Source organism: Panthera uncia, assembly GCF_023721935.1.
Source record: "Panthera uncia isolate 11264 chromosome B2 unlocalized genomic scaffold, Puncia_PCG_1.0 HiC_scaffold_24, whole genome shotgun sequence".
Taxonomy (NCBI): domain Eukaryota; kingdom Metazoa; phylum Chordata; class Mammalia; order Carnivora; family Felidae; genus Panthera; species Panthera uncia.
In genome coordinates, this window is record NW_026057580.1 from 111,815,450 (window position 1) to 111,842,973 (window position 27,524).

The following is a 27,524-nucleotide window of genomic DNA, read 5'->3' on the forward strand; positions in this document are numbered from 1 at the left end:
CCCTACCCACCAACAGGGGGATTTTTCTTGAATTTCTGATCCTCAGGTTCAACCACCCCTGGCCGTGTACACGTTGATGTCCTTTCCAGATGGATCTCAGATTCGGCATGTCCAAAGCTCACCCTCATTATCCCTCCTTTCAAACCCACCCCTCCTCTTGTGCTCCTTATCTCAGCACGTGCAGACACAGAAGCCTCCACTCCACCCACGAGGCACCTCCTCTCTCTAAACCTTCCCATTTGGTCTCCACCAGGCTCTGTCCCTGCTCACTGATGAAACTTATTTACAGTTTTCTCCTCTTCATAGGCCACCACTTGTCTTAACTCAGGCTCTGTCTCTCTTGCAAGGATTATGACGATAGTCCCTTACCTAACCTCTTTGCCTCCACTCTTCCCCCTAAACATCTGTTTTCTACTCTATATCTCCACTGATTTTCGATGATGTAGTCCCATCACGGAGGTCGTAGAATTGGAGGTAAATTAAATTTGATTCTATTGAGTAAAAATGGCAAGAAGCAACACATCAGAGGTGATCAGAACTTGGATGAGAGATGCACCTTTTCTGTGATGCTAAAGCATCAGGAAAACAAAACCGTTGAAAGATTTTTAGGCAGGAAGGGAACACGGTGGAACTAATTTTAGAAATGGAGTGTGAAACATGCATTGGAGGATATGGAAGAGCGAATGTCAAAGAAACCAGGGTGAGTCTATTGTGGGGGTGGCTTCAGAGATATAAAGGAGATAGAATGGATATGGGAGGGAGGTAAGGGTCCCTCTCAGAGTTTGATCGGATTTTGCAGGAGAGCCAGGCTTTCTGGAAAGGGTTGAGATGCTTAATTCTTAGACAGGATGACTCTGGGAGGAAGAGGTGACAACGTCCAGAAAGTGGTTTGTTGCTTGAGAGAAGGATTTGCACGATAACCTAGCATCCCTCTTGTTTTATTTCAGGTAAACTCGCATTAGGAATTTCTGATAGTTTCTGCTGTTTCCACAGTTTCCCCGGCAGGTGTGACAAACAAGTTTCACATGTCCTGGCGACTCTGACTGACATGGTCTGCCTGATCTGGGATAAAGACTGCTGGATTGATTGGAGATATGTGCCTTGGGCAGGGATGTGGTTAAGTGGTAACACTTGTACGCTAAAGTCTCCTCTGAGCAGGGATGGAATGAGAATAGTAATATTGTCAACCTCTGCCAAGGGCATTACAGCCACTAAAAGTTAATTTAAACACCACATTAATAATGTAAAAAGATGTGAGTTATAAAACTCTTAAGCCTGAAGCAAAAGGACATTTGATTTCCAGAGGGCAAGACACGTTGAAGTTCATGGGGTTTTTTTTGTTGTTGTTTTTGTTTTGTTTTGTTTTGTTTTGTTTTGTTTTGTTTTTATCCCTGAAACACTGACCTGGGCTTTCCATGAAGGAAAAGAGTGAAGGGCACCTTGGAATACAGAAGGATGGTGTGCATTAAGGAGAGGTAGCCTTTTCAGGAAAACAAAATAGTTCAAGTTATTTCCTTTTTTGTTCCAAATGGACTTACCAGTAATAGAGCAAGAAGAAGACGTTGGGCAGGGAAACAGTGAGCTGGAGCCACCTCCAGTGAGGAAGCACGTATGCCACCCCCACCAGCGCCAGGAGCCCAACGGTGAAGGCCACTTGGTAAACGATGCCCACTGTTCTCCTATAGCTTAGCCCGACAAACTCCGTAACTGCAGAGAGAATCCAAACGGTCAACGCAAGTCAGTAGGACAGGGAGTTGGCCATCCAACTTCGGGGAAACTAGAGTGCCAGCCTCAAAAAAGAGTCCAAGTTCTAGAATGTTGTATACAACTTTCTGAATAATTTTAAGTGTTCTTTGGGACTGATTTTGTTATAATTTTGGTGTTGTATTAATATAAGATGTTGTAATTCCACATTGGGTGGGGGGGAAAGGCCTGCCAGTGTGAGCAAAATGTTTGATCGATAGAATAATTTCCAGGGAAAATGTGACTGGATTTCAGATACATGCAAAAAAAATGTTTTTTTGAAACAATCCAAAGTTTTTATTTTTTTAAGTTGTGTTTGCTTTTTTTTTAAACATTTTTTTTAAAGTTTATTTATTTTTAAGAGAGAGACAGAACGTGAGCTGGGGAGGGGCAGAGAGAGAGGGGGACACAGAATCCGAAGCAGGCTCCAGGCTCTGAGCCATCAGCACAGAGCCTAATGCGGGGCTGGAACTCACAAACCCCGAGATCATGACCTGAGCCGAAGTCAGATGCTTAACTGACTGAGCCACCCAGGTGCCCCGTGTGATTGCTTTTTTTTTTTACATAACCCAGTTGTTTCTAATTGCAAAAGTTTGATCTAGAGTGGTAAGGCAGGGGTAATTAACGATGTGAATAAATGGATCAAGCACTGAATTGAGATTGTAAAGGATTCTTATGTAAATGAACATCTCTTATATGAGTTAAGTATTTTCTTGCCAATCCTAATAATGCATGTAAATGTCTTGGAAACCTAGCAGTGGGTTTCCCAACTGATTGGAGTCTGCTAGCATTGGCTTGCACGAACTGCTTTATAAATTTTCAGGGATTTTGCAACTTGGTCATTAAACCCATTAACCTCAGTCATGGTGGGAGTATTTACAACTTAGATATCAGACAACTCCACAAATCACGGCTCTTTATTTTCCAAGAGCCAGGTTGGCAGCATAGCTCTGCATGTGGCATACGAATCAGCTTTACCCCATTCCATGGCTCCACCCTGACAGCTGTATGAAGTCTGCAGGACATGGACTTAGGGGATAGTCATTTCGTTATCGCAAACACTCTAGAACTTCAATTCCAGATATTCCACGAGCCACAGACCTTTTGCTCTAAATGTTTAGTAATCGTGTTCAAGACGTCAACTATTTATAAACCAAATATAAATGCGCCCCCAAAATGTTTCTAGAAATTACTGCGAATTATCAAAAAGTATTTATAACAGAGTTAAACAAAAGTCTGTAAGTGCTCAATAAATAGAAATATCCGTCTTTCAAAGTGGTTGCGGCCACGGAGACGTCTGAGGGTGGTGGGGAGGGAAGAGGTCAAGCAGCAAGGTGTACCTCAAGGACATTCAGAGGGACTGGAGAAGAGATTAATGGGCAGAAGGCTGAAATTTAAATTTATACAATGAAATTACACATATTTCTACATATCATGTGCTCTAAAAACCAATTACTGGTTGAATAATTGTACATTAATTCTTTTGTTGCCTGGGAATACGTTAGGGAGGTGACTACCAAGACAGTAGCCTTCTGCATCTCACAGAGTTCCCCAAATTAACTTTACCAGGTGAAATTCTAAGCACACATACTCCAGCTCTTCATATTCTAGTTCTCATGGGTAATGAGAGTTTTATGATGGTGATGGTTTAGATTTCAAAGCGCCCATTTCCCTTTGTATGGATGCTCTTTGAATGTAGCCAGGGGCAAGTAATGATGGCGTTAATCCCCCAGATCTAATTATGGTGCTAATTTTTCTCACTATGGCTTTAAAGGCGTTATGCTATTTATTGGGATTCAAGTATTCTCCCGGACTCCGTGGAGTTTAAGCATAACTGGCTACCAGTGTGTGGGATGAAGTGATATTCCTGGTCAGACAAATGGCTGTCGAATCTAGATTGCCCACGGGGCTTATATTCTCCGTTTTCTTGTCTATAAATTGAGGAGAACAGTGGTTTGCAAGAATCCATTTATGCAAAGCAGTGAAGTCCCTCATAAAGCTGACGTATGTCTCACCATTGAATTTTCTTTATGTATAGACCTGCAGGGCTAGATTTTTCTCTGTATGTAACACCCCCGGGTATAGAAAGCTTTTTCCTAAAAAGTTATACTAGAATCTGGATGGTATGTTTACCCTCATTTCTGCCTTCATTGTTTTCTTTATAGAAAGAATGTAGACTGAGCGCTGAAAAGATTTTAGAAATACTTTTGATAGAGAAAAAAAAATATCTAAACATTTTCTTGAAGCTGGGTCCGTTTTGGGGCCCAGCCCTTCCCTTCTCCTATGGATTTTGGCACAATGTCACTTAATTCTCCAAGCAGCAGCCACAAACATTCTTACTCAGGATGTAGCCTATAAGCCAGCCTGCCTTGCTGACCAGCCCCTGGATCAAACGGAAAATTAACACCCAGGTATAGTTTGGGGAAACGGCCAGCAGGAGTCCTGATGCAGCATTTATGAGGATCGTAACCAGTAGGCAGAGCTTACGGCCAAACCTGCAAGGAGAGACAATAGAATTAGATTAGATTCATGAAGGCTGTAGAAAATGCACAGAAGTTATGGAAGTCTCAAGAGGAGGTTGGCTCTGAATTAGGCAAACTCAGGAGAGGTGGATTGATGCCCACCTAGGGAGAATCCCTGACTTCAGGTCAGTTCACTTTAGTACTTTTCCCCAGGGCACTCTGTGAAAATTCTATGCCTCATTCACCCCAGGGCCCCAGAACCTTCTCAGTCTCACACTGTGGAGGGTCTTCAGGCAGGGGGTGACTCTTCCAGGCCACCCAGGGGCCCATCTGGGTCTTCCTTCATCCTATAAGCTGGGGCCTCTGCACCAACAGTCTCCATCAACTGCCCACCCCAGAGAGTTTTTCTTTCGGAAAAACAAAAATTTCAATACTGCCTTTGGACTTTGTGGTATTTGCATGTCTCCCCGGAAATGGTCTCTGGTGTCAGCTGCGGGGGTGGAGGGCCTTTGTCATGGAGTACCCCAGGTTAGCTTCTTCACATTCTATCTGAGAGCCTTGGGTTTTCATCAGCTTAGGGACCTGGAGAGGGTCCCAGGACACAGAGGAGGGGAAAACTTAGAAACCTGGTTGAATCTTGGCCTTACCAATTACTCCGATGTCTGTGTTAGTCAACCTTTCTGTTTCCTCAGCTGGAAAAGACCTGTCCTACCCAGTCGACAAGAGGGTTAAGTGAGATATTACACGGAAAGAGCTAGAGACACTGGCTTCCTTTCCCCCCATGTCTTTCCTTCTGTGTGTCAAGCAGGCTGTCTGAGAGTTGACTTTGGGGCAGAGCACTGCTAATTCATGTTGTCATTGCGTCTGCCTTGTTTTGTTCTAAGAGTCGTCCTAGTTGGCCGTTAATGGGTATTTTAAAGATTCTTCAGAGAAGGCAATGTTTTAGTCAGTCTTTGCTTATCCACTGCAAACTCAAGTCACGGACTGTTTTATGTCATTCCCTTGCACATTTGATGGTGGCTGAATATTTTTTAATAGTTACTCTGCTCCTAGGCTGCTACGTCCTAGCGACCATTTCAATACCAGCTGACCGTTTGAAAATAATCCACAACATCCTTAACAATTATCGGGGAATGTTAATGTTTTAAATCGGAAATTGAAAGATCAAGCATTCTCATGAGTAATAAATGTAAACCGCTGAACTTCTTTCTTTTTTTTTTTGTATGGTTACTTATTTATTTTGAGAGTGACAGAGCACGATCATGCATGAGCTGGGGATAGGCAGAGAGGGAGAGAGGGTGAGAGAAAATCCCAAGCAGGCTCCATGCTGCCAGCGCAGAGCCTGACGTGGGGCTCAGTGTCACAAACAGTGAGATCATGACCTGAGCTGAAATCAAGAGTTGGATGCTTAACCGAATGAGCCACCCAGGTGCCCCTAAACTGCTAAACTTCTTAAGACACTGTTTGGACCATTGATTTCTTAATTCTCAGCCAATGGTTCCCCACTGTAAATATCTGCCTCTTTGGCCTTTTATTCAAAGTCTTCCAAAATCCCATCTTGACAAAATGTTTTAGCCTTTCTTCTCCTGTGTTCTCCTACCCACACCCCTTCCTTTATCCTGAAAGAGTCTTTAAACATTTGTTCAGGTGATAGCTCTTTAGCTTCCAAAGTTGACCTGGGCCTCCCATACTAGTCATGCTCCTGTAGATGGACAAAATCCTGTGGCTGATAAGAGAGAATATTTGCCATTGGAAACTGAGAGCATGAAAACCTTCAGAAAATCAAATCTGTGATGCAGAAAAACTTCAGCGGGGGACACGTGCCAAATAAAGTCACGACACCGAGCCTCAGGTTCCTCATCTGCAAACTGGGAATAACAAAATCATGTTTAAGAGGCTGTGATGAGTCTAAATGACCTATAACACATCAGTGCGCCCAGTACAGTGCCTGGCACATGGTCGGTAGCAGAGAACTTGTTTTGGAAGATTTCACATAGCTGGGTAAGTTTGACTATGACCCGTTGAGACTCCGATTCTGCTCTGATCTAGTTCCATCACGAAATATAGAGGAATGGGGGCTGGCTCTTGTTAGTTGGTCATTAGGATCTCAGAAAATTTGCAAGCTAATTGTTAAACACAGCCACTGTTAGAAATTAAATCCTACACTTAAAATTAAGGAAATTAGATTAAAAACAAGTGTAATAAATATGCAAAACATTGCTTCCTAATTACTCTACTGTGTTCGGCCATTATCTGTGCTCATGAGATTATTTACCTCCGTCTGCTGTATCCGTACAGTGGAAATACCATACGATGGTGCCTATTTCCGGCCAACCCTGTGTCCAGTGGCCTCACTTTGGTGGCTTGAAATGGACCACTGTGGGAGTACTTACACCAGGGAAATCAGCAAATTCTACACACCAGGCCTTTATCCCTCAGAAAGCCAGTCATTAAACATTTACAGGCATGCCACTAAATACAGAACTTACAATTACCCATCAGTAGAGTAAAAAATCTGGAATTGGTGAGAGATTACTCTTTTTTTTTTTTTTTGCATCAGGTGATACTAAAAAATGTTCTTTAGGAGGTTTGAATGATGACATAAGTTAGACATATTATTAAGGGCTTGTTTTCAAATTCTCTAACACACACCCTTCCTTCCTTCCTCCCTTCCATCAGCAAAGCTGACTTCCAGAAAGTTGACATGGTGTAAAACTCAGTATTCTTATTTGTAACCTTTTCATCATATCCTCCTGGTTTTCTTCTAAAAGATACCCTCATCAGCTGTTGGTTCATATCTTTAAAAAGCATCACAGAAGGCAATCGATTTTAGTAATGTTAGTTTAATCCGTAGCACGAAATGATTTTCCATGAGATTTTGTACCATTGTATAAAATCTGAGTATTGTTCAGAAAAAAGCATTAATTATGCAAAAGATAACTTGCTTTTTCTTTTTAATCCAATGGCTGTTGTGACTCTCACCCGCATATGCAAGTAGAACAGAAGAGGCAATAAACAACAGAAATTCAGACAATTTGAGAAACATAAATGGGGGCGCCCAGCGGCTCAGTCGATTGGGTGTCTGACTCTTGATTTCAGCTCAGGTCATGATCTCAGGGTCATGAGACTGAGCCCCGCGTCGTTGGGTTCTTCACTGAGCGTGGAGCCTCCTTCAGATCCTCTCCCTCTCTCTCCCTCTTGCCCTCCCCAGCTTGTACTCTCTCTCTCTCTCTCTCTCTCTCTCTCTCTTTCAAGAAAAAAAAAGGAAAAGAAATGAAGATTTGTATATAGCTTTTTGGGGAAGAATAATGAGTAATCAACTTTACATAGAAGATTTCAACAATAGGAGCAAAATAATGAGATGAGGTCATCCAAGAAGGTGGATAATTGACTCAGGATTATAAATCAGGAATGCACTGTCAGGGTGGGGAATTATAACCTGTCTCCTTCTCTGTGAGTGGGATGAGAATAATTAACTCATTTCTTTAACCAGCCGAGAGGCTCAGTCACCTATTTGCTCACTTCTGTCCTGGCAGCTGAGTGTTAGTATCCCCACCTTATGGGAGGGAGGGAGTGGAGAGGGGGCAAGGAGGCAGGGGGCCGGACAGCCACACACTCTAGACCGTCCCTTGCCTGCAGCTCTCCTGACTTAAGGGCTCATCTCCAAACCATCGACCTATTGGTTGTGGGGCAATGAAAATAAAAGCAAATGACCTTCCTTTTTACCTCACAAGCCTCCCACACAAAGTCCCAGGAAGAACCTTTGAAGGAGGGCGGAGCAGACAGTTGCTGAAGTGGAGCGATGGATGGACTGCCCTGTGGCTCAGCGGCCTCGACTGCCATCCCCTCTCCCTCCCGCCGCCACAGTGGGCCCGGGCTGTGAACGCGCAGATACCCCTGGGAGGGGATGGATTAACTATTGTTACCAATCTTTAACTCATTTGCAAGTTTCCATCCAGCCTGACCATATAGCATCATCAAAGAAAATATTCTGTTTACATTTAATATAATACAGGTTTGGGTTTATCTCTACCACAGATCTAGTTGGGGAAAGCAATACGCATAAAGCGTGTTTACCTAGATTATATGTCTTTATTATACAGTTGCATAGCACTGGCTCTGGTTATTCGCGAGAATGATACTGTTCAAACACTGGAGCACAGTGCCTGGCACATGGAAAACACCCAATAAATAGTTGGTATTTCGAGTGCTCAAGTATCAAGTATAAAAGCAAATTTTTCTGGTCCTTTCTCTTTTGAGGACTCCGAAAAATATCTAATTGGCCATCAACCGAGTAAAAATGCATGTTAAAAGGCACTTTCAGCACAGTAAATCTGGGAGTGCAAAGTGATGGACATAGAAAAGATACAGGCAGAGCTGGATTAGTGCGACTCACTGAAAACTAGCTCCCTGAACCGGACCTCCTCAGAGGACCATTTGCTGTATGCTCCACACACACAGGTCTTTCCTCGTCTCTCTCCGGGAACACTGACATTGGATAGTGGATATTTACCTCTGTCAGGGTAGACGGCCCCTGTGTCCCTTCTACCAGATGATAACCTAGGTTCCGTACCTACAATTACATCTGTCCCCAGGATCCCTATCAGGAATTCTGTGACCCAGTGGGCTAGGCAAGGACAGCTGCAGGGCAGGTCTACACTGGCTTTGGGTCTATGAGAGGCAGGCAGAGGAGGGAGAGCTTAGGAGCCCTGATGGCTCATGAATGGGGACCTAGTGATGAGGCCAATGAACTGGGAATCACAAAAGGGATCAAATCATTTATTACTCTCCCTTCTAACCCTAGGCTTCTGGATAGTCCACGCGGAAAAACTGCTGCCCAATATAGAACATTCCTCTGTGACCCCGGGGAATTAGAAAACAGACACGTCGGTCATGGTTATCAAAGCAGTGGAAGACATCTCGAATTGTCAAGACGGTTGCCATGAGGCCAGGAAACTGTGGTCTGTGTGCTTTGGGAAAGGATGCTATTCAAGCAGGGGCAGGTGAATCCGAGTGTTTTCCGGACCTGCGGGACTATTTAAATTCCACCACATTTGTGTGACACCCACCTGTCTGCTATGTAGCCGATACCCACAGAACCGATAAAAAATCCTACATTCACAGCCGACTGAAACAGGTCCAGCATCCAGGAACTGGCACACACTAGGTTAAACTGCCGAGGGGCGAGAGGTTTCCCAGGTCAGGAGAGAAAACAAAATCCTGTTAGACACAGCTCAGCCCAGGGAACTCCTCGAATATTCCTTGCCTTGAGCTGATGTGGATGAATGGCCATAAACCAACTGTTTTTTTTTGTTTTTTTTTTTGCTTATGTGAATTTTCCTTATACAACCAAGAGATTTGTCCCACGATCTATTTAGCCTTCCACCTAGAAGCATGTCATTAAGCCAAAATCTGTTGTTGGCGAAACCAGCTGAAATCAGGTAAGTGCTCCATTTTCCCTTTCTAAAATGTTGATACGCAAGAGCAAATGGGTGTGTAAGCTGGATGCCAACGCTGGCCCGAGGGAGCTGGGGTATTCAGTGTCTCTTTGCTGTCTCTTTAACAGTAGGGGAACCGGGGTCGGGGGGCGTCTGAGTCGGTTAAGCTTCCGACTCTTGATTTCAGCTCAGGCCATGATCTCGCGGTCGTGAGATCGAGCCCCGCATCGGGCTCCTTCTGACAGTATGGAGCCTGCTTGGGATTCTCTCTCCCCTGCTCCTGCTCATGCTCTCTCCCTCTCTCTCACAAAAATAGATAAATACACATTTAAAAAAATAGTAAGGGAATCTGGAATGTTTTCACAGCCTGCTACATTCACTCTCATTTGGAACAAGAGGCAATGTTGAAGGAACAGGTGGAAATTTGGTTTCTAGAGTGAACTGTTAACTCTGTGGCCTTGGGCAAAATTTTTCTCTGTTCTGGGCCTCAGTTTTCTCATCTCTGTATGAAGGGATGAGATTAGCAACGTTGTAAAGCCTCTTGAAATTGTATGATGTTATATCTGTGATCTCTATCTACGGTTTCATGTAAGCATCAGACCATTTAAGAAAAGCTCCTATACTGGGGAGCCTGGGTGCCTCAGTCTGTTGGGCCTCTGACTTCAGCTCAGGTCATGATCTCTTGGTCTGTGAGTTCGAGCCCCGCGTCGGGCTCTGTGCTGACAGCTCAGAGCCTGGAGCCTGCTTCGGATTCTGTGTCTCCCTCTCTCTGCCCCTCCCCTGCGCATGCCTCTGTCTCTGTCTCTCTCTCTCTCCCCAAAGCAAATAAACATTAAAGAAAATTTTTTTAATAAAAAAAAAAAAGAAAAGCTCCAGTACCTAAATGTCTGTTTATACAAAATGTCTTCACGTTACCCAAGCAGTCATTTTAAATTAAGCCAGGCAGCTGGCTTTCTCTGTATTTTCAGAATAAATGCACTCTCCCATTTTGGTTTGCCTCCAATAAAAGCAGGTCCCCATTTTTTTTTTGTTTTCTCTGTATTTATTAAAAGGAGGCTTCACAATTAGATATTAATGTTGACTGTAGTTTTTAATAAAACAATAGCGCCATAGCAGAAACATCAACCCCAGATGGTTTTTATGCAAACATTTTGAGCAAATCCAAGAGAAAAAAGTAGCTATCAAGAGAAAATTGTATTGTATCATGGTAAGGCACCGTTCAGGTGAGTTCCATGAAATTTCAGGCTCCAGAAAAAGGCTTAAAAATTTTCCTTTTCCTGGAATTATGTCCAAGAATTCGGCTATGCTTTTCCTTGTTTCTTACCCCTGAAACTTACATAAACTGGAATCATTATTGCCAGAATTTGACGAAGTTTTAACTAATTCACTCATCCTCCAGACAAATAAGAGGCTCCGTGTTCTTGTCGGAAATGAGGATTTTATAAGATCCTTTGAGCCCCCAAATCACGTCCAGACAGCGTAAGAACCAGGCCTTACTGGCTTCTCCCTTAAGAAAAGCCAGTGTATTGGCTCTCGCCTGCCCTGAGTCCTGCACTCACTCACCTCGGTCACGATGGACGAGCCGGGCGTTTCGTACACCCAGCCGTGCCGACAGGGGCCCAGCGGCAGGTGGCTCCTGTTGGCCGCCAGGCCGGCCAGGGGGTCCGCGCAGCTGAGGGCGCTCTGGTTCCAGTCCACCTCGTAGCGGCGGCACTGGTGAGGGGACGCCTCGCCCGCGGCCCCCGGGCCCGGCGCTGTGTAGTTCAGCTCCTCTGCCAGGCTCCAGCCGCATCTCCGGCTCAGCTCGGCCACCCCGGGGCTCAGGCAGCGGTGATCCGGGGTGAAGGCCAGGAAGACGATGCCCACGTAGATGGGGGTGAACGCGGCCGAGAGCAGAGCTAAGAGAAAGAACGTCTGCTTCTGGAAGAAGTTAAATTCCCCTATGTGCTCTAGGATGTCATCCACAGTTGGCATTATTATCGGAGGCAGGAGTCCTGATGCTCTTCCCCGGGCTGGTGCGAGTGGCCCCGAGTGAGGCCGTGGCCGGCTCAGTTCAGCTCTTATCCAAAAGTCAGAGGGTTGGAGGGAGTTTACTTTAGAATGAGACCAACCTTTGATCCAGACCTTTACTTGGTCAGGCTAATTTCCAACTGTGCCCTCCTCCAGCGGACATGTGTCCTGCCGCTCTCCCGAGGTGCCCTGAGCAAGAAACAGGGCCAGATGTTGTGTGTGTGGTAAGATCGCTCCCCAAGAGCTTGCCTTACCTCACCCCACCCCCACAAACAAGCCCTCCTCTGTATCACCCAGGGAGAAATCGGAGAGCGTTCACCTATCACGGGCCTGTTAATCTTTCCCCGGTAGGCTAAGCGTCCGGGAAATTAATATATTCGTATCTCACCCACGCAGCCAACCTCCTCTCTAAGGTGCTACAGAGAACGCACACGCATTTGGCTTTGCTCGCCAGTGGAATGTGAATCATGGTCTTGGGTCAGAGCTCTTGTCTGGATTCAGAGCGGTTTGCAGTTTCTGCCACCGGCCTCAGTCTACAAACAACAGCGAGCACACTGGGGATACACGCTTGTTTTAATCCCCCCCCCCACCTAGATTTTATAATTCTGCTTTTCAAAGAATGCCAACCTGACATTCTTGTGTTTCAACCCTGAAGTGTCCTTCCCTTGACCCGTTTGTCGGGAAAGAATAAAATGTTCACCACACATACGGGTCACGTGTAAATGCAGGCAGGCAGGAATGTTTTTATTTTTCTTCTTTCGTCCGAGAGATTTCTGCCCGCGGTCAAGGATGCCTCTTTAGGTTGGTGTTGGGCGCATCCAAACACCAAACAGTCAGTCCGTCTTTCCTGGTGTGCAAAAGGATCCTTCCTACAGCGGGAAGCTGCCCCATGGAGAAGGTGGCCTGTTGATACATCTGCATATGAAAACACCAGAAATTTAATCTCGCTTTCTTTCTTCCTTTTCTTCTGTTGACTAGTCAGTGGGTATGATAATGGTCCTAAAAGTAGTGGCTCATGAGGATCCTCCTCCCTCCTGCAGTTTTGAGCGTCTTGTTTTCTTGAAAAAGCAAGAAGCAGATGCCTGTGGGGACCCTATCAGCCTCTGCTGCACCTGTGTTGGCTCACAGGGGTGCTCTGCTTGGTGCAGGGGTGCATCAGGCCGGGCGGGTCCCTACCGTTGTCCTCCTCAGTTTGCCATTGGCCGCGTGAGTGGGTTCAGACCCTGCGGGACCAAGAGTTTGGGGGAGAATTTCTGGCACTAAAGTTATAATGACAAAGCCCATCGCAATTATCCCCACTGACTAGTCAATAGAAAACAAAACAAAACCAAAAAACCCAACGAGAAATGGATTACATTTGTGGTTGCATCGTGACTATCCGAGGTCAGAGGTAGGCGGTGGCGAACGGGGATCTCACCTCCTGGAAAGCTGTGGCTCATTCTGCAGCCGCCGTGGGTGCTGGGAAGCATTTATGAGAGACGAGGCTGTGGGCCCACGAATCTGAGACACGTTCCAGTTCATGCCTCAGGAGCTCCTGAGATGGAGAGAGTTTTCAAATACAAATGAAAAGTCATTCATAAAATCAAGATCAGATAAGTAATGCCAACCAGCAAAAAGATGAGACAGTGTCGAACAAGAAAAATATACTTTCAACTTTTGCTTCCAGGAAATATGGAGTAGATGTACTTTACTTTTTCTTCCCACTCAGTACAACTAAGGCCCCTGGATACTATTTATAAAACAATTCTAAGAGACCGAACAGTGGAAATAAAGTCAGACTGGCTTGGGACATCCGGGCCCAGAGACACGGCGGGTGAGTTTTCTTCCGGGTTTTCTTTCCACTTCACGTAAACCAGACCGGGTGCTGGAGAAGCCCGCCAGCCAAAAATACCAATAGAGGCAGGCACCCTGAGCCCCAGCAAAAGCCTGCTCTCTCTAGATTCCCAGGAATAAGTCAAAACTTTTTTTTATGAGCCCTGTGGACATCTCGTTCCTCTTTCCTGTGTTTTGGTCGGTATCTTACTGACTTCAAATCATTTTTGTCTCTCCAAATGGTCTTGAAAGAGTGTCCGAACGCCATGTGATGTAGCCTTCCTTTCAGAGTTGCTGTCTGCAATTCTGCAGGGTGATTTAGTCATCTGAACAAGTGTGCTGAGCACCTTGGACATTATTCCCTAGCTGGGAACAACTGGCAGGGACCAGCTGTCACCTAGACCAGCCTCGGACAAATGTGTGGATCCCTCAACAAGATCCTCAGCCTCGGAGGCTGCCAGCTTCACTGCCTGAAATTTCTAGTTACGGAAAGGTGCCATCTTATGCAATTCTGGTGCCTGTCCCTGTCCAACCTCTACCTACTGGACCTCGTTCTCCTCTCCGGATGACCAGAATGAGGACTTCTTCCTCTTTGAGGGGACACTCATCACACGGCAGAGACCTGCACCACTGCTGAGGCCGACGTGAAGAGACTCAGGTGGTCTGTGATTTCTCCTCAGAGTCAAACATGGCCAGCTGTGGCTTTGGTCTTGGCACCGCGCCCTCCCCCTCCAGCCTCTTCTCCCAGGTGCCGATGACAGAAACCAGAGGTGGACTTACAGGGCCTGGGACCGAGAGGATGGCACGGAGTGGAGGAAGGAATGGAAGGGACGTGGTCTGCACGGGATCTGCTCCAGGTAGCCCTCGAGGGGCTGTGTTCGTGCGACTTCTCTCCTGTCATCTGAACAACACCCCTGCGTGGTGGATGTGAATGCTTCTTTTTCACAGACGGGGATGCCGAGGATCAGAGCAGTTTCGGGACTTCCTCAGGGTCAGCTAGCCAGTAAGGATGGGTCAGAACCGGAGGCGAGGGTGTCCCTCGCTTCCCCTGCCTCCCGTCATTCACCAGAAATGCTGTGAGAGTGGGCTCCTTAAAAAGTGACCGAGGTCGTGAACCTTGACTCCAGTCCCAAGAACCCAGAGGTGGTCCTGACTGCCTCTTACTAGGACACCAGACCTTCATACGGGGAACAAGAGAGCACCAGGTGAGAAGCAAGATGAGTGTCGTTTGCCAAGGAGAAATGATGTTGAAATGCACCATGAATTACTTAGAGTAAACAATCAGATAAGGAGAAGGTAAGACCTCAGATCACTTATAGCAACTGGTTGCCTGTTGTCCACACTTTCCCATGGGCTAGGAGCACAGGCACAAAGCCCACAGCATGGCTGCCGTAACACCCACCCTTGGCAGGTGACAGACCAGACTCCACAGCAAAGCCACAGGCAGCTGAGCCACCGGACGAGAGAAACCACAGAGGGAGATGCGGGACCTAAGATAGAGCGAACTCAGAATTTACTATTTGAATCTGGTCTCTTGTGCACTTATCACTTCCCGTGGTGTTGGGGGGTTGCTTACATACTCACAAGTATGATAAGGGGCTAATCTGATCCTATGGTGAATGATCATTTAATCCACATAATTTGATGATTATTATAATTAATATCAGCACTATTTCTCAATCTGTTATCAGGTTCTTTTGCAATGTAAATAATTATTGTCCCCAGGCTGCTAACTTCTGGAGGCACGGAGGAAGGCTGGTTGTGTCTACACTAACTTTCCCAGCTCTCCCCACGGGAGGACAGGGACTGGTTCAGGTGGGCAGTTAGACTCCTACTCGGCAACAAGCCAGGCATTGGGTCTTTGAAGGACGACAGGGCAGAGCCAGGTGACCCATCAGCAAGGGAGAGGAGGGTCTCTGGTCTTGTGTCGTGCAGGATGGTTTTAACACTAGATGTCTGATACAGTGAAAAAGCAAGATGTGGCCCTGGGTCAGTGCTGCCCCTCGGGTAAGTTGAAGTCTACTCGAGACAAGGATGACTGAAGACAGATTATCTCACGGTGATGCATGTTTTGTTTTCTCTCTGTGACTCACAGGGATAATGGCAGGAGGCCAGGTGGGGCCAGGAGGGGCGGGGCCACATAGACCGTGGTCTTGCCTTGCCCCAGGGCATCTGTGTCATCCGGGAAGGCTCCTAACTCGTGAACTGGCTACTGTACCCAAGTCGGAGAGCTGATGTGCAGGAACACACGGGACTACCCTGGGTGGTTCACACTGGTCCATGTTGATTCACGAGACCTTCCTCACTCCATCCCTCTCTTCTCCCTGTTCCCCTCCTCCTTGTCCCCCCACCTTGTCTTGCACTTGCCGGGGTCTTCTGCAATTCCCTGCTGCCCATGTGCATCGCTGCCAGCTGGTTAGGCATCGGGTCCTGTGGCCAGCCGCGGTGGCAAGAGATCCGCTTGACCCAGAACATCGGATGGAAAGGACCTCAGGAGACATCAGAATAGCACCGCGCTTAAATTCCCCGTAGACATCTGTCCCAGATAGTCACACACAAATGCTTCCTAGGTCAGGTGAGCACAGTCCGTTGTTGGATGTTACAGATTGCTGGAAAGATCTCCCGCCTATTGTATCAGAACTTGTCTTCCAAAACTCCCACACACTTGGACGTTGTTCTCCTTTTTTGGGGTCAGGTAGGTTAAGTTAAAACTTTCCTACACAGAACTTTAGATGTTGGAGGATGACTTTCTTTGACCTTGGCCTCTCTTCAGGAGTAGACCCTCCCATCCCGCCGGGACAGGCGTTCAGTTGTCCCCACCCCCGGGGACAACCCTGATGTGCAAGATGGCTTCTATCTTCCCTTAACAGGCTGCATCCAGGACCCCACACAGCGCGCGGGTGGGGTGGTATGTGTGTGCCACACAGCCAGCTGGTTGCTTTCCAAGCACAGTTGGGGCCACGGCAGAGGAGGCCACTGCTTAATCAGCCCACTGTATTTACCTTCCTGCTGAGGCTGGAGGCCCAAGGGCTCGTGGCAGCTCCCTTGGAGCTCCCTTCAATAACGACATCTTTTCCTTTGTTTACTGGTTCTCTTTTCCCTATGAAAGGATGGCTCTGTGCTTATTCCTTTTAAGCATGGAAGTCAGAGTCAGATGGGTGTGAGATCAGGAGGTCTTTGCCAGGAGGGGGAGGCTTGAGGGTCACGTTGCTGGTTCCAAGTCCCCTCCCTCCTGTAGCACCTTCTCTCTCCCATAATGTGTCCACCTCTACACCCAAGCTGGTAGCTGTTGGCCTGGACTCTGCACTTTAAAATACAAGACACCCCGGGGGGCCTGGGTGGCTCAGTCGGTTAAGAGTTCCACTCTTCATTTCAGTTCAGGTCATGATCTCACGGTTCATGAGTTCAAGCCCCAGGTCGGGCTCTGGACAGTGCAGATCCTGCTTGGGATTGTCTCTCTCCCCTCTCTCTGCCCCTACTCTACTTGTTCTCTCTCTCTCAAAGTAAATAAACTTAAAAAAATAAAAATAACATACCATTTTATTTCTTATGTAAAATTAACTGCAGAGTATCGGGGCTTCAGTATCCAGAGCTCCTCGATTTGGCAGCTCAGCACATCCAGTTCTGTTGGCCAAAGCAAACACCTGATTGATATCCAAAGACCATTTAAACTGTCGTGGGTGGTTAACCTCTCCAAGAGCCAGGAAAGAGTGAACTTGGTTGGACTCCTGTCTTCGGAGAAATAGTGAATCCAGGTGGCATAGAAGGAACACCCTTTAAGTCTTACCTGGAGAACTATTGGAGACTGAGAAGAGAAGAATCGTTGAGATTTTAATTTCTATGGGGCACTTGGGTGGCTCAGTTGTGAAGCGTCTGACTTCGCCTCAGGTTTGTGAGTTCGAGCCCCACGTCGGGCTCTGTGCTGACAGCTGGGAGCCTGGAGCCCGCTTCGGATTCTGTGTCTCCCTCTCTCTGCCCCTCCCTCTCTCTCTCTCTTTCAAAAATGAATAAACATTAAGAAAAAATTTTTAAAGATTTTCATTTCCATAATTGTCAGCTTTTATTATTTTTTAAAATTTAGGATTAGTGACCAGTTTCTTCCTTGACCAAGTTATTGTTGCTTAAAACCATTTATCCAAAGCACAGAGGATAACAGTGTTTACAACCTCTCATCTGCTTATGATGTGGCACAGATGCACGAGGAAGGAGGGAAGGAGGGAAGGAAGGAAGGACAGAAAGAGGGAAGGAGGGAAAGAAGGACAGAAGGAGGGAAGGAAGGAAGGAGGGAGGAAAAGAAGCAGAAAAGGAGGGAGGGAAGAAAGGAGGAAAGGAGAAAGGAAAAGAGGGAGGGAAGGAGGGAAGGAGGGAGGGAAGGAGGGAGGGAAGGAGGGAGGGAAGGAGGGAGAAGACAACTGACAACTGGTACACGTCTTTTCTGCTTCTTTGTCCTTTCTTGCTTCCTCTGCCTGCAGCATTCTGATGCTCTTGCCTCCACCGTGGACCATGAAATTGAAGGTGAGGATGCCTGACCCCAAACCAAAGGGGACAAATTCCATGGTGGCTTTGTGGCATAGAGCCTCCCTGCAGGTACTATGATGATTTCTTTTGGCTTTTTCATGAGAAAGTAACAAATGTCTATTTAAATCATTGTTAGTTTGGATCTGTGTTACCTTGCAGTGGAACCTAATATTTTTAAAAAACATTTATTTATTTTGAGAGAGAGAGAGGGGGACAGCACACGAGCAGGGGAGGGAGAGAGAGAGGAAGAGAGAGAATCCCAAGCAAGTTCCATGCTGTAAACCCTGAGCTCAACACGGGGCTCTATCCCACAAACCATGAGATCATGACCTGAGCCAAAATCAAGAGTTGAACGCCTAACTGACGAGCCACCCAGGTGCCCTAGGAACCTAATCTTAACAGAAACTCTTATCACTTAGAAATTCCAGATGACTTGGCTACTCATTTATCATGTAAATACCAATTCGGCAGCCCACAGTACAAACGGCCATTTGAGAAAAAATTCTAAGCAGATATCAGAATAATTCATTATACAGTTTGGGCAATAAAATCAAATTCCACTGGATTTTGAAGTTATAGAAGTGATTTGCTGACCCCTAAATTAGAGATATAAAAGTCAGTGCCCAGCTTGGGGGCCAAAAGGAACCCAGTGATCATTGTGTGGTATAATGAAACATGTACTAGACTAGAAAAGAATCTGTACTTTGTCTTAGATGGGCTATCTCCCCCAGTTACTTTAAGCTAGTCAGTTAATGAGTCTCAATTTCCTCTTCCATAAATAGAAGAGAATGACCCAGATTCTCTAGGGTTCCTTTCACATGCCATAATTTAAGGACTTTGAGATTTGCTGGTGGTAAATCCAGTCTGTTATGTCATGCACAGATAGACTCATAAAACTTATTATGCTAGAGATCTATCATCACAGCATAAATATATGTAAACATTTCCCTCTTTCTCTCAGACTTCCACTTTAGCATAGGCAGAGCCAAGTTGGTTCGTGCGAGGCGTATGGTTTCTGAATCAACGGCCACCCACGTCCTCTTGGTTTCCTTGGATTATCGGCCTGTCTAATTAAGAGAAAAATTATCCAGCATATCACTGATATAATCACTTCCTCTAGAAATTCTTCATTTTTTTTAAAGAAAGACAAATTCAACTGGAAGTCTAGGAAAGATCTGTGGACTTCCTACTGAAACGAGCAACCATGGGAAGTTACCGAAGTGTTGTGTTTATATCTGAGATTCCCTCAAGATCAGCTCTCAGAGTTTTAGTTTCTTTGATTCAGGAACAGTGAGAACAGAGAGCCTAAGGTCATAGTTTGCATAGGTTTGGAAGTCAATTAAGGGACCAGCAAGCTGTATTTCATTTACCCAGAGCAAGCAAGAAAGGAATACGATGTGAAGCGTATAACTGAGATTTAACGTTTTTAAAAATTTTACCTCTTTTCTTCATATTAATGGGTGACATAATTCATTCTTTAGGGAAAAGAATGAATTTGTTCTAAAAGCCAAAATGAACAAGTGTGGAAATGAACAAAAACCACCCAAATGAGAAGAAGCAAATGCTGTTTATTTGGCGCTTGATGGAACAAGGGAGTCAGGCACCATCACTTGTGTTTCGGCAGAGACTCAAAGGCAGGCATGGTGGGAAGCTTCTCAGGGAAGAAAGGAATGGCTTTGGGTGCGTGGTGACGGAGGCTGTGGGCACGGGGCTGCTGGGGGCAGCTGACGAGGAGGGGGGCGTCCACGGGATTGCTTAGGGGCGCAGAGTTGGCTTTTCTTGGCTGCTTATAAATGGGAAACAGGGACAAAAATGAGGAAAAGCTGTCAATTATTAATCAGGTCCTGGCCATTTTAGTTTGATTGCTACAAGTGGTTATCTGGCTTTCCGGACTGATTGCTGCAGTCAGTCTGTTTGCGTGTTTACATCTTCTGTCTCTCACAAACTAGTCATTTGTTAGAATAAGCTTTAGCTGCTCTGTGCAAAGAAACCAAACTGGCATTGGCTGGGGAGACAGAACAATGTGATGGGTTGTAGTCACAGAAAATGATATGTGATATCACGTTTGGGGGTGTGATTCTCAGACCTCATCAGAAAAAATCACCAGGAAAAATACAGATCTCAGAGCGGAGCAACTTTCTTCTAGACTCTCCTAGACTCTAGGGCTCTGAGATTGTAATGGTGCAATCAACAATCCAATTTTCCTATTTGATTGAAGAAAAACAGCTCTATCAAAGTGAGGGGAGAAGTCTGGTAGGGGTCCTTATTCTAGAAGATTCTCTAACCTTTTTTCCTTCAAATATTATTTCATTTTTCTCCCCTTCAAACATTATTTCTGTTCCATTCTCCCAACTGGAGTCTTTTCATAAATAATTTGGAGTTTTTCATTCTTTCATTCGTTTAAAAAAAACTTTTGGTCTATTTTTTCCATCTCCTTATTTCTCTGTATTAAAGTCTGCTTTGTTCTCCGAGATATTTTCAACTGACTAGTTTCCTCTTCTGCTGTATTTAGCCTACAGTTCAACTTGTGTACAGAATTTGATTTTAATGGCTGTTTGGTACCTCTTCAATCTCTTTGCTGTTTTTAAGGTAATTCTGCATTCTTGCGTTACATATTCAACGATCCATATATTTACATATTCAAACTTTTAAAACCTACTCATTTGAAAATATTTTTGAGATTCCCTTAGTTTTGTGTTTTTGGGAGTGAGTTATCTCCCATCTTTAGCTTTATTTGGGGAACTCAGTTTCAGCTGCTCATCACCAGTAGGGCTTAAGTCCCTGGCTTCTGTTTTTCCTTAGGCAGTAATCTCCAGTGACAAGGGGTGGATGGCACCCCATGGGCTCAACTCATGTTGAAACTCAAGAGCCATTGCTCTGATTTAGAATTCCTTCGGCGACTCAAGCCTCTAGGGATATCCTTCTCTTGCTTTGGAGCTTGGCTTTCTATCTAACAATGCTTCCATCCAGCATTTCTCTGAGCAAGGAGCAGTGAGATCTGCTACCTCTACCACGTTGACCAGTGGCAACCGATACTTATGATGTGTCTGCTGTATATCTACTGTAGCTAGGTGCAGAGAATGAGAAATAAAGCATGGGCTTCTTCCTCAGGGCAAGTAGAGTCCAGGGAGCCAGACAGACCAATGAAACATTTATAATAAATACAAGAGGTCTAGCGGTGCAAGTGTCCTGACGTATACCAGGGTGGGGGACATCTGACTCAGGCTTTAGGGGAAGGGTGCAGGTCAGCAAAGAAAACGCGTATTCTTCTAGACAAAGTCTCCATTGGCAAAGATGAATGTGAAAGGGAATTTGGTGTGGAAAACACTTTTGGCTTTACTTTATTTTAGAATCTATGTGTGGGCCCAACACCCACAATCACACACGGAAGGTCTTGCCTCCCTAGATCCCACAGCCTAGATTTTCACAAGCTTCCTGTTTCTTTCGGCACCAAAGATGTTATTTGATGAATCATTTATTTGGCAGACATCGTCCCAACAACTATTAAGGTAACTTCCCCAAAGATTAATTTTACTGCTGGGATATAGATTATATCCTGGAAGACTTTGAATCATTGTCAACAGTCATTGTAAATGTTTTTATTGGGAAGATATTCCCAATGACTAAGAAGCTTTATTCTGTTGTTGTTGTTGTTGTTAAAAGAGCTGTCAGCACAGAGTCGGACGCAGGGCTCGAACCCACAAACCGTGAGATCATAACCTGAGCCAGAGTCGGATGCTTAGCCAACTGAGCCACCCAGGCACCCTGAATCCCAATTCTTTATTTTGAGATAAGAAATGGAGACCAAGAGAGGGTAAGTGATGAGCCTTAGATTCTGCAGCTAGTTGCAAACAGACTGGGGGATAGCCACCCTGGTCTTCCTTTGCCTGTCCTCAAGCAGTTTCCACAGAAATCACAAGAGCTGTTGGCCAGTATTAGTTAATCAAGCATCCTGTTTGTATCAGAGCTCTGGTTCAGACCCTCAAAATAGCGTCGCTTCTACTGAAAAACGCAGGCTTGGCGAGCCATTTGAGTTGTCTACAATTTACTAAAGAACCAAGATTTTTGTGAAATTTCAATGATGCTCATTGATGTGATTCTACGTAACCGAGATGTTCCTTTCAAGGTCACGTTTTCTTTTTGAGAAAATATCTCTTCCCGCCTCCTTTACCTGTGAAAAAAACAAAGGCCTTGAGCCAGTCTCCGAGGCTTTCTGTATAATCTGATCATTTTCTGTGGTACTGGTGCCTGGGTGACCAAGATCTTTGCCAAACAGCAAATAAATCCTTACACAGCCTTTGTCCGTTTGATGATTGGTTGTAATATATGCAAAGTTAGAGTTTGCTTCATGAAAACACCTAGTTTTATTGGAGGTCATTTCTTCTCGTCAGTACATTCAGATGCCCAGGGGAAAAAGAAACCTAAATTCATATTTTGAAGCCCTACGGTCCTGTCATTCGCCTCTTACTACCATATTGACAAATCAGTAAAGGAGACAGCAAAGGGCGAATGAAAGCAGGCTCCAGAATGTCCTGCTTTATCCTTGGAGATTTGTATCTCTGTGAACCAGCCCTCCCTGGTGCGTGAGAAGCTCCCTCACTAATAGGTTGCTCATGGTCACTCGGCAGGCCTAGCTTGGACTCTGACACTGCAGGCCCGTTGTCATCGACTCTAGAGGCCGGCGGCTGGAAACGACCACCAGCGATATTCTAGCTCCAATCCAATCTATGTCAGTGTGCCAGTGACAAAATTCACAACTTTTCCTCGGCGCTGCTGGGGATCTGTCTGGCAGGGCACATCCTCGCCGACAGCCGGTGCCAGTGGCCTCAGCAGCTGTTCCTTGCCCTTCGCTGAGATGGCCGGCAGCTCCGGGAGACAGCTCAGGAATGCCGCTGGCGTCATCAGGGGCTCAGCACCCTTACCTGCTTACGCTGCAATCTGCCAGCCGGTAAGAGGAACCGCGTCTCCAGACTGTGGGATGGACTCACCGCACCCGGCGATGAATTCCGCGCTGGCTTTGCGCAGAACCCGGGAACACTCGCAGTCCACCTGAAGTCTGGGGGTGGAACCAAAATCAGGCCGATGCTGCGTAGTCAGGACATCCATCTGGAGGCCCCACAGAGCCCTCACTCCTTTGCCCTGAATTACCACCTCTTCTGCGCTGTTCCCAGAATCGTGTTGTGTCTCAGTCCAGGTAGACAAGGCCTATCTCCTGGTCTCTTTTCGCGCACAGCACATGTCCGACGTGGCAGCATGGGAGAGCAGGAAGATCACCAGTTGAGTCTAAATGTCTGGATTCCATTCACGCTCTGACAGTGTTTACGAGCTGGCGTAAAAAGCTCGGTTGCTGGGGGCCGTGTTTCCTCTCAACTGGCTGCAGCTGTGGTTTCCCACTGCTTCGGAGAGTCGAGGGTTCATGGAGCTGTGCACGTCCCCCTGAGAATCTGGCCACAGGTAAAGTCACTGACTAGGCTTCTGAAAACGTGGTTAGCTCAGACACTCCGGTTCCTAAGATTGTACTTTAGCTGCTTTCTTTGATGCCTGTTCGGGGTCACATCGCAAATTTCACGAAGAGCCCACACTGTTCCACAGAGCCTTTCTGCTTGAACACGATATACGTATACGTATGTATATGTGTGTGTATATTGGTAGTGTAGAAACGTGAAAAATACGTTGTCATAACAACTTCATTGTGAACCAAGATGTAGAACACGCAAACATTTGTGGCACAATGATGTATTTTCTGGGCACTCATGAGCAGGACCCCTTCCCTGATTTCTGGGAAGGCACGGTGAGGACAATGAGGCCCGACTGGTGACCTCTTTGAGACTCTGGAATTCTCCCTGCACGTCCATTGTGATGACGTGTCTTGGCTTGAACAGCACCTGATCAGATATCACTGAGGTCACTTAAAAATATTTGGAATCGGGCAGCCGGTCTCTGCCCCAGGAGAGAGGACAGGAGAGATCCAGAGACGTGCTGTGCGATGGCAATTTTCCCAAGGACTGAAGTGTTCTGTGCGTGTACCGTTCAGTCTGACAGCAAGTGGCCACGGGTAGCCCTTGAGCTTTGGGATGTGGCAAATGCAAGCGAGGTACCACACTTTAAATCTTACTTAAGTTTAGTTAATTTAAATTTAAAGTTACAGAGACATGCGTGGTTAGCCACGAGCGTATTAGACATCAGTTTGAAGAACCTTTCCCGTGGGCTTCCCCCAGGGGCTGTGGTGGCCAGCTGGGGCAAGCCTGGAGCTCTTTTCTTCCCCCTCTCTTTTTTAAGTTTATTTATTTTGAGAGAGAGAGAGAGAGAGAGAGAGAGAGAGAGAGAATCCGAGCTGTCAGCCCGGAGCCAGATGCAGGGTTCCGACTCACAACCCTGAGATCATGACCTGAGTCAAAACCAAGAGCTGGCTGCTTAACCGACTGAGCCACCCGGGCACCCCAAGCCTGGAGCTCTTAACTGAACACCCCAAGCCCTGGTCCTGCACTGAAGACGGCCGGCCGCTCCCGTGGATTGTGCGGGCTTCAGTCCGGGTGTCTGCTCACCCATCTGGGCTCCAATGTCTCACTCGCTCGGTCCCCCAGCGTGCATGCGCACACGCACACACACCATCCCGGTTACCGTGTGTGACCCCATGCATGTTGCGGGGTTGGTGGACCGCCGGCCTCACCACCGACTTTACTTTGACAGGAAGAGAATTTGCCTCGGCTCCCCTCTCCCCTCCATCCCCTGAAGAGAGCCCTTCGGTCTCCTCGAGGATCCGCAGCTCCGCAGCACCTGCCGAGCAGCCTGAGTCTTCCAGCCCTTCCCCCTCGAAGGCAGCTGCTCTTACCCCCACGCTCCCTCTCTCAGCTGCTCCCATCCGGCCCCAGAGGTGGTCTAACTTATCCTTCTTTGCGGCTCCGCTTATTGGTTTTATGTGGCGGAAGCCACGAGCGAATGAAGATTAAATTAAATAACGCAGGGCCTCTCCAAATATATTCCTGCAAGGTACTGTGTTGGCCCAAACTGGATTCAGTTCAGCTGCAGCTAAAACCAGATTCGGTCTCTCACCAGAAAAGAGCTTCTCAATGTCAGACTTTTTCTCTAGCACATTTTTTCCCCCTTGGGCTCATTTGGCTGCTACCAATTTTCAAGCAGGTAGCTAATCTAGTAGCAGATGAATTTGTTTTATTTTTAAGCTATAAATATTCCTATTAACAGCCTTTAAACAAAAAACCAAGTTCATATTTTCAACTTTTGGGGGAAAAAATTGAAGTAGCCAAGCTTTGTAAGATGAGACACCTGAACCGTGGATTAATAGCAATTCCGTTCTTCCGGTGACTCAGGACAAAGACCTTGATTTCCAACCCAGCACACGAAGGGATCCCGTTTCTCCTCTGAGGCTCTCCTCACTGACTCTAGAGTAAGACCTCCAAATCTCCCCCGCTCCCTGACTCTGGCACACTGGCCTCTTGCCTAAGGTACAGCCTCTCCTGCAGGACCCGCCTCCTCATAACGCCTCCTCACCTCCTTCAGGACTCAGCAGTGCTCACCTCATCAGAGCAGACACCCCAGCGCAGGGTGCAGACACACAGCTCTTGCTTTAGTTTTCCTTTCCAGCATTTTGCTCTCGAAAGCATATTTTACATAGTTCCTGTGTTTCGTTTCTATCTCCCCCATCACAGTGCAGGTTCCTCAGGTTGGGGATTTATGTCTCTCGTTCCCTGCTCTGTCACCTGCCCAGAGGAGCCTCCAGCACTGGCCCACACTCATGAATGAGTCTTCTCCAGTGTAGTACCCACATTCTGTACTTTGGTGTAGAAATTGGTGTGCTTTGAAATGACTGTCCCTAACATAGATACACAATTCAAACCTTGGTTCCAGCCCCCCTCCCGACCCTACAACCATGGAAGGAGTTTCTCAAACTTAACATTGTAGAATCTTCTTTCCTCTCTTTTCTTTTTTTTCTTTTCTTTACTTTTCTTTTCTCTTTTCTTTCCTTTCCTTTTTCTTTTCTTTCTTTCTTTCTTTCTTTCTTTCTTTCTTTCTTTCTAATTGGTAAACCATAAACTGCACGTATCTCAAGTGTAAAATTTGATGTGTACACCCATGAAACTATTACTACAGTCAAGATAATGAAAGCATCTCTCATCTCCCCAGATTTCCTCATGCCCTTTGTAATCGTCCCCAGTGGTCCAGCCCCAACCCACTCCACACAGCCACCTATCTGCTGTCACTAGAGATAGTCTACATTTTCTAGAGCTTTATGTAAATGAAATCACACATTCTGTTCTTTTTTCCACCTTTGTTCACTCAGCATATTATTTTGAGAACCATCTATGTTGTATAGATCAGTATTTCTTTCCTTTTTCCTGCTGTTGATGGACAGCAGTCCATCAGTCTTGGGTGATTTCCAGTCTGGGGTTATGACTAAGAAAGCTGTCATAAACAGTCATGCATGAGTCTTTGTGTGAACATGTGGCTTCATTTCTTCTAGGTAAATACGTAGGAAGGAGGTGGCTGGGTCATATATGCTTAACTGTTTAGGCAACTGCCAAACTGTGCTTCAAAGTAGTCATGGATCATTTGACATTTTCTCCAACAGTGAATGAGAGCTCCAGTTCCCCCACATCCTCACCCACACTTGGTGTGGTCAGGCTTCCTAATTTTAGTCGTCTATGCGGATGTGTAGCAGTATCTTATTGTGCTGTAAATTTCTATTTCTCTAATGATTTGAGGCTCTTTGAGGTACAATTGAGATATAATAAACTGTACATTATTAAAGTGTACAGCTTAATCTTTTTGTTTATTTGCCACCTATCGTCTCTTGTGAAGCGTCTGTTCATGTGTTTTGCCCATCTCTTATTTGTTGTTTTCTTATTATTAAGTTTTCAGAGTACTAGATGCAAGTCCTTCATCAGCTATGATTCACACCTTCTCCCAGGATGTGATCCATCTTCTCATTCTCTTAATAGTCCTTCAAAGAGCAGACTTTTTTTATAAAGTCCAATTTATTAATGTATTCTTTTATAGATGGTGATTTTGATGTCATACCTAAGAAATATTTGCCCGACCCTAGATCATAAAGATTTTCTCTTATGATTTCCTTTATGAGTCTTATAGTTTTAGGTTTTGGTCATGCATATATCTATATACCATATGATAATGTATACGTTGGATCTGTGATTCATTTTGAACCAATTTTTATATCAGGCATGAGATATGTATCAGAGTTAATTTTTTGGCATATGGATCTATCCTGTTGTTCCAACATCATTTGTTGAAAGGCTGTGCTTTCTCCCTTTAAATGCCTTTATACCTTTCCAAAATTCCTTGTTCATATATGTATGGGTCTATTTCTGTATTCTCCCATTGATCTATTTGTCTATCTTCATGCTGGTACCACACTGCCTTGATTACTGTAGCTTTATAATACATATTGAAATCAATATGTATTATATTATATTATAATTATATAATTATATATATAATAATATTATAATATTATTATATATTATATATTTTATATTATTATATTATATATAATATATAATATATT

General features: G+C 45.6%; 1 protein-coding gene across 1 annotated transcript in view; it reads right to left on the reverse strand.

Annotated features, from left to right (window-relative positions):
- The window catches only part of SLC22A2 (solute carrier family 22 member 2), a 29,793-nt gene extending 18,159 nt beyond the window's left edge, over positions 1-11,634 (reverse strand). Inside the window, exons 1-4 of the mRNA XM_049654539.1 lie at positions 11,207-11,634; positions 9,275-9,378; positions 4,084-4,238; positions 1,539-1,707 (exon numbers count right to left, since the gene is read on the reverse strand). Coding sequence (XP_049510496.1) covers positions 1,539-1,707; positions 4,084-4,238; positions 9,275-9,378; positions 11,207-11,617 — 839 coding nt within the window. The 5' untranslated portion in view covers positions 11,618-11,634. The remainder of the gene's footprint in view (positions 1-1,538; positions 1,708-4,083; positions 4,239-9,274; positions 9,379-11,206) is intronic.
- Positions 11,635-27,524: the final 15,890 nt, after the last annotated feature.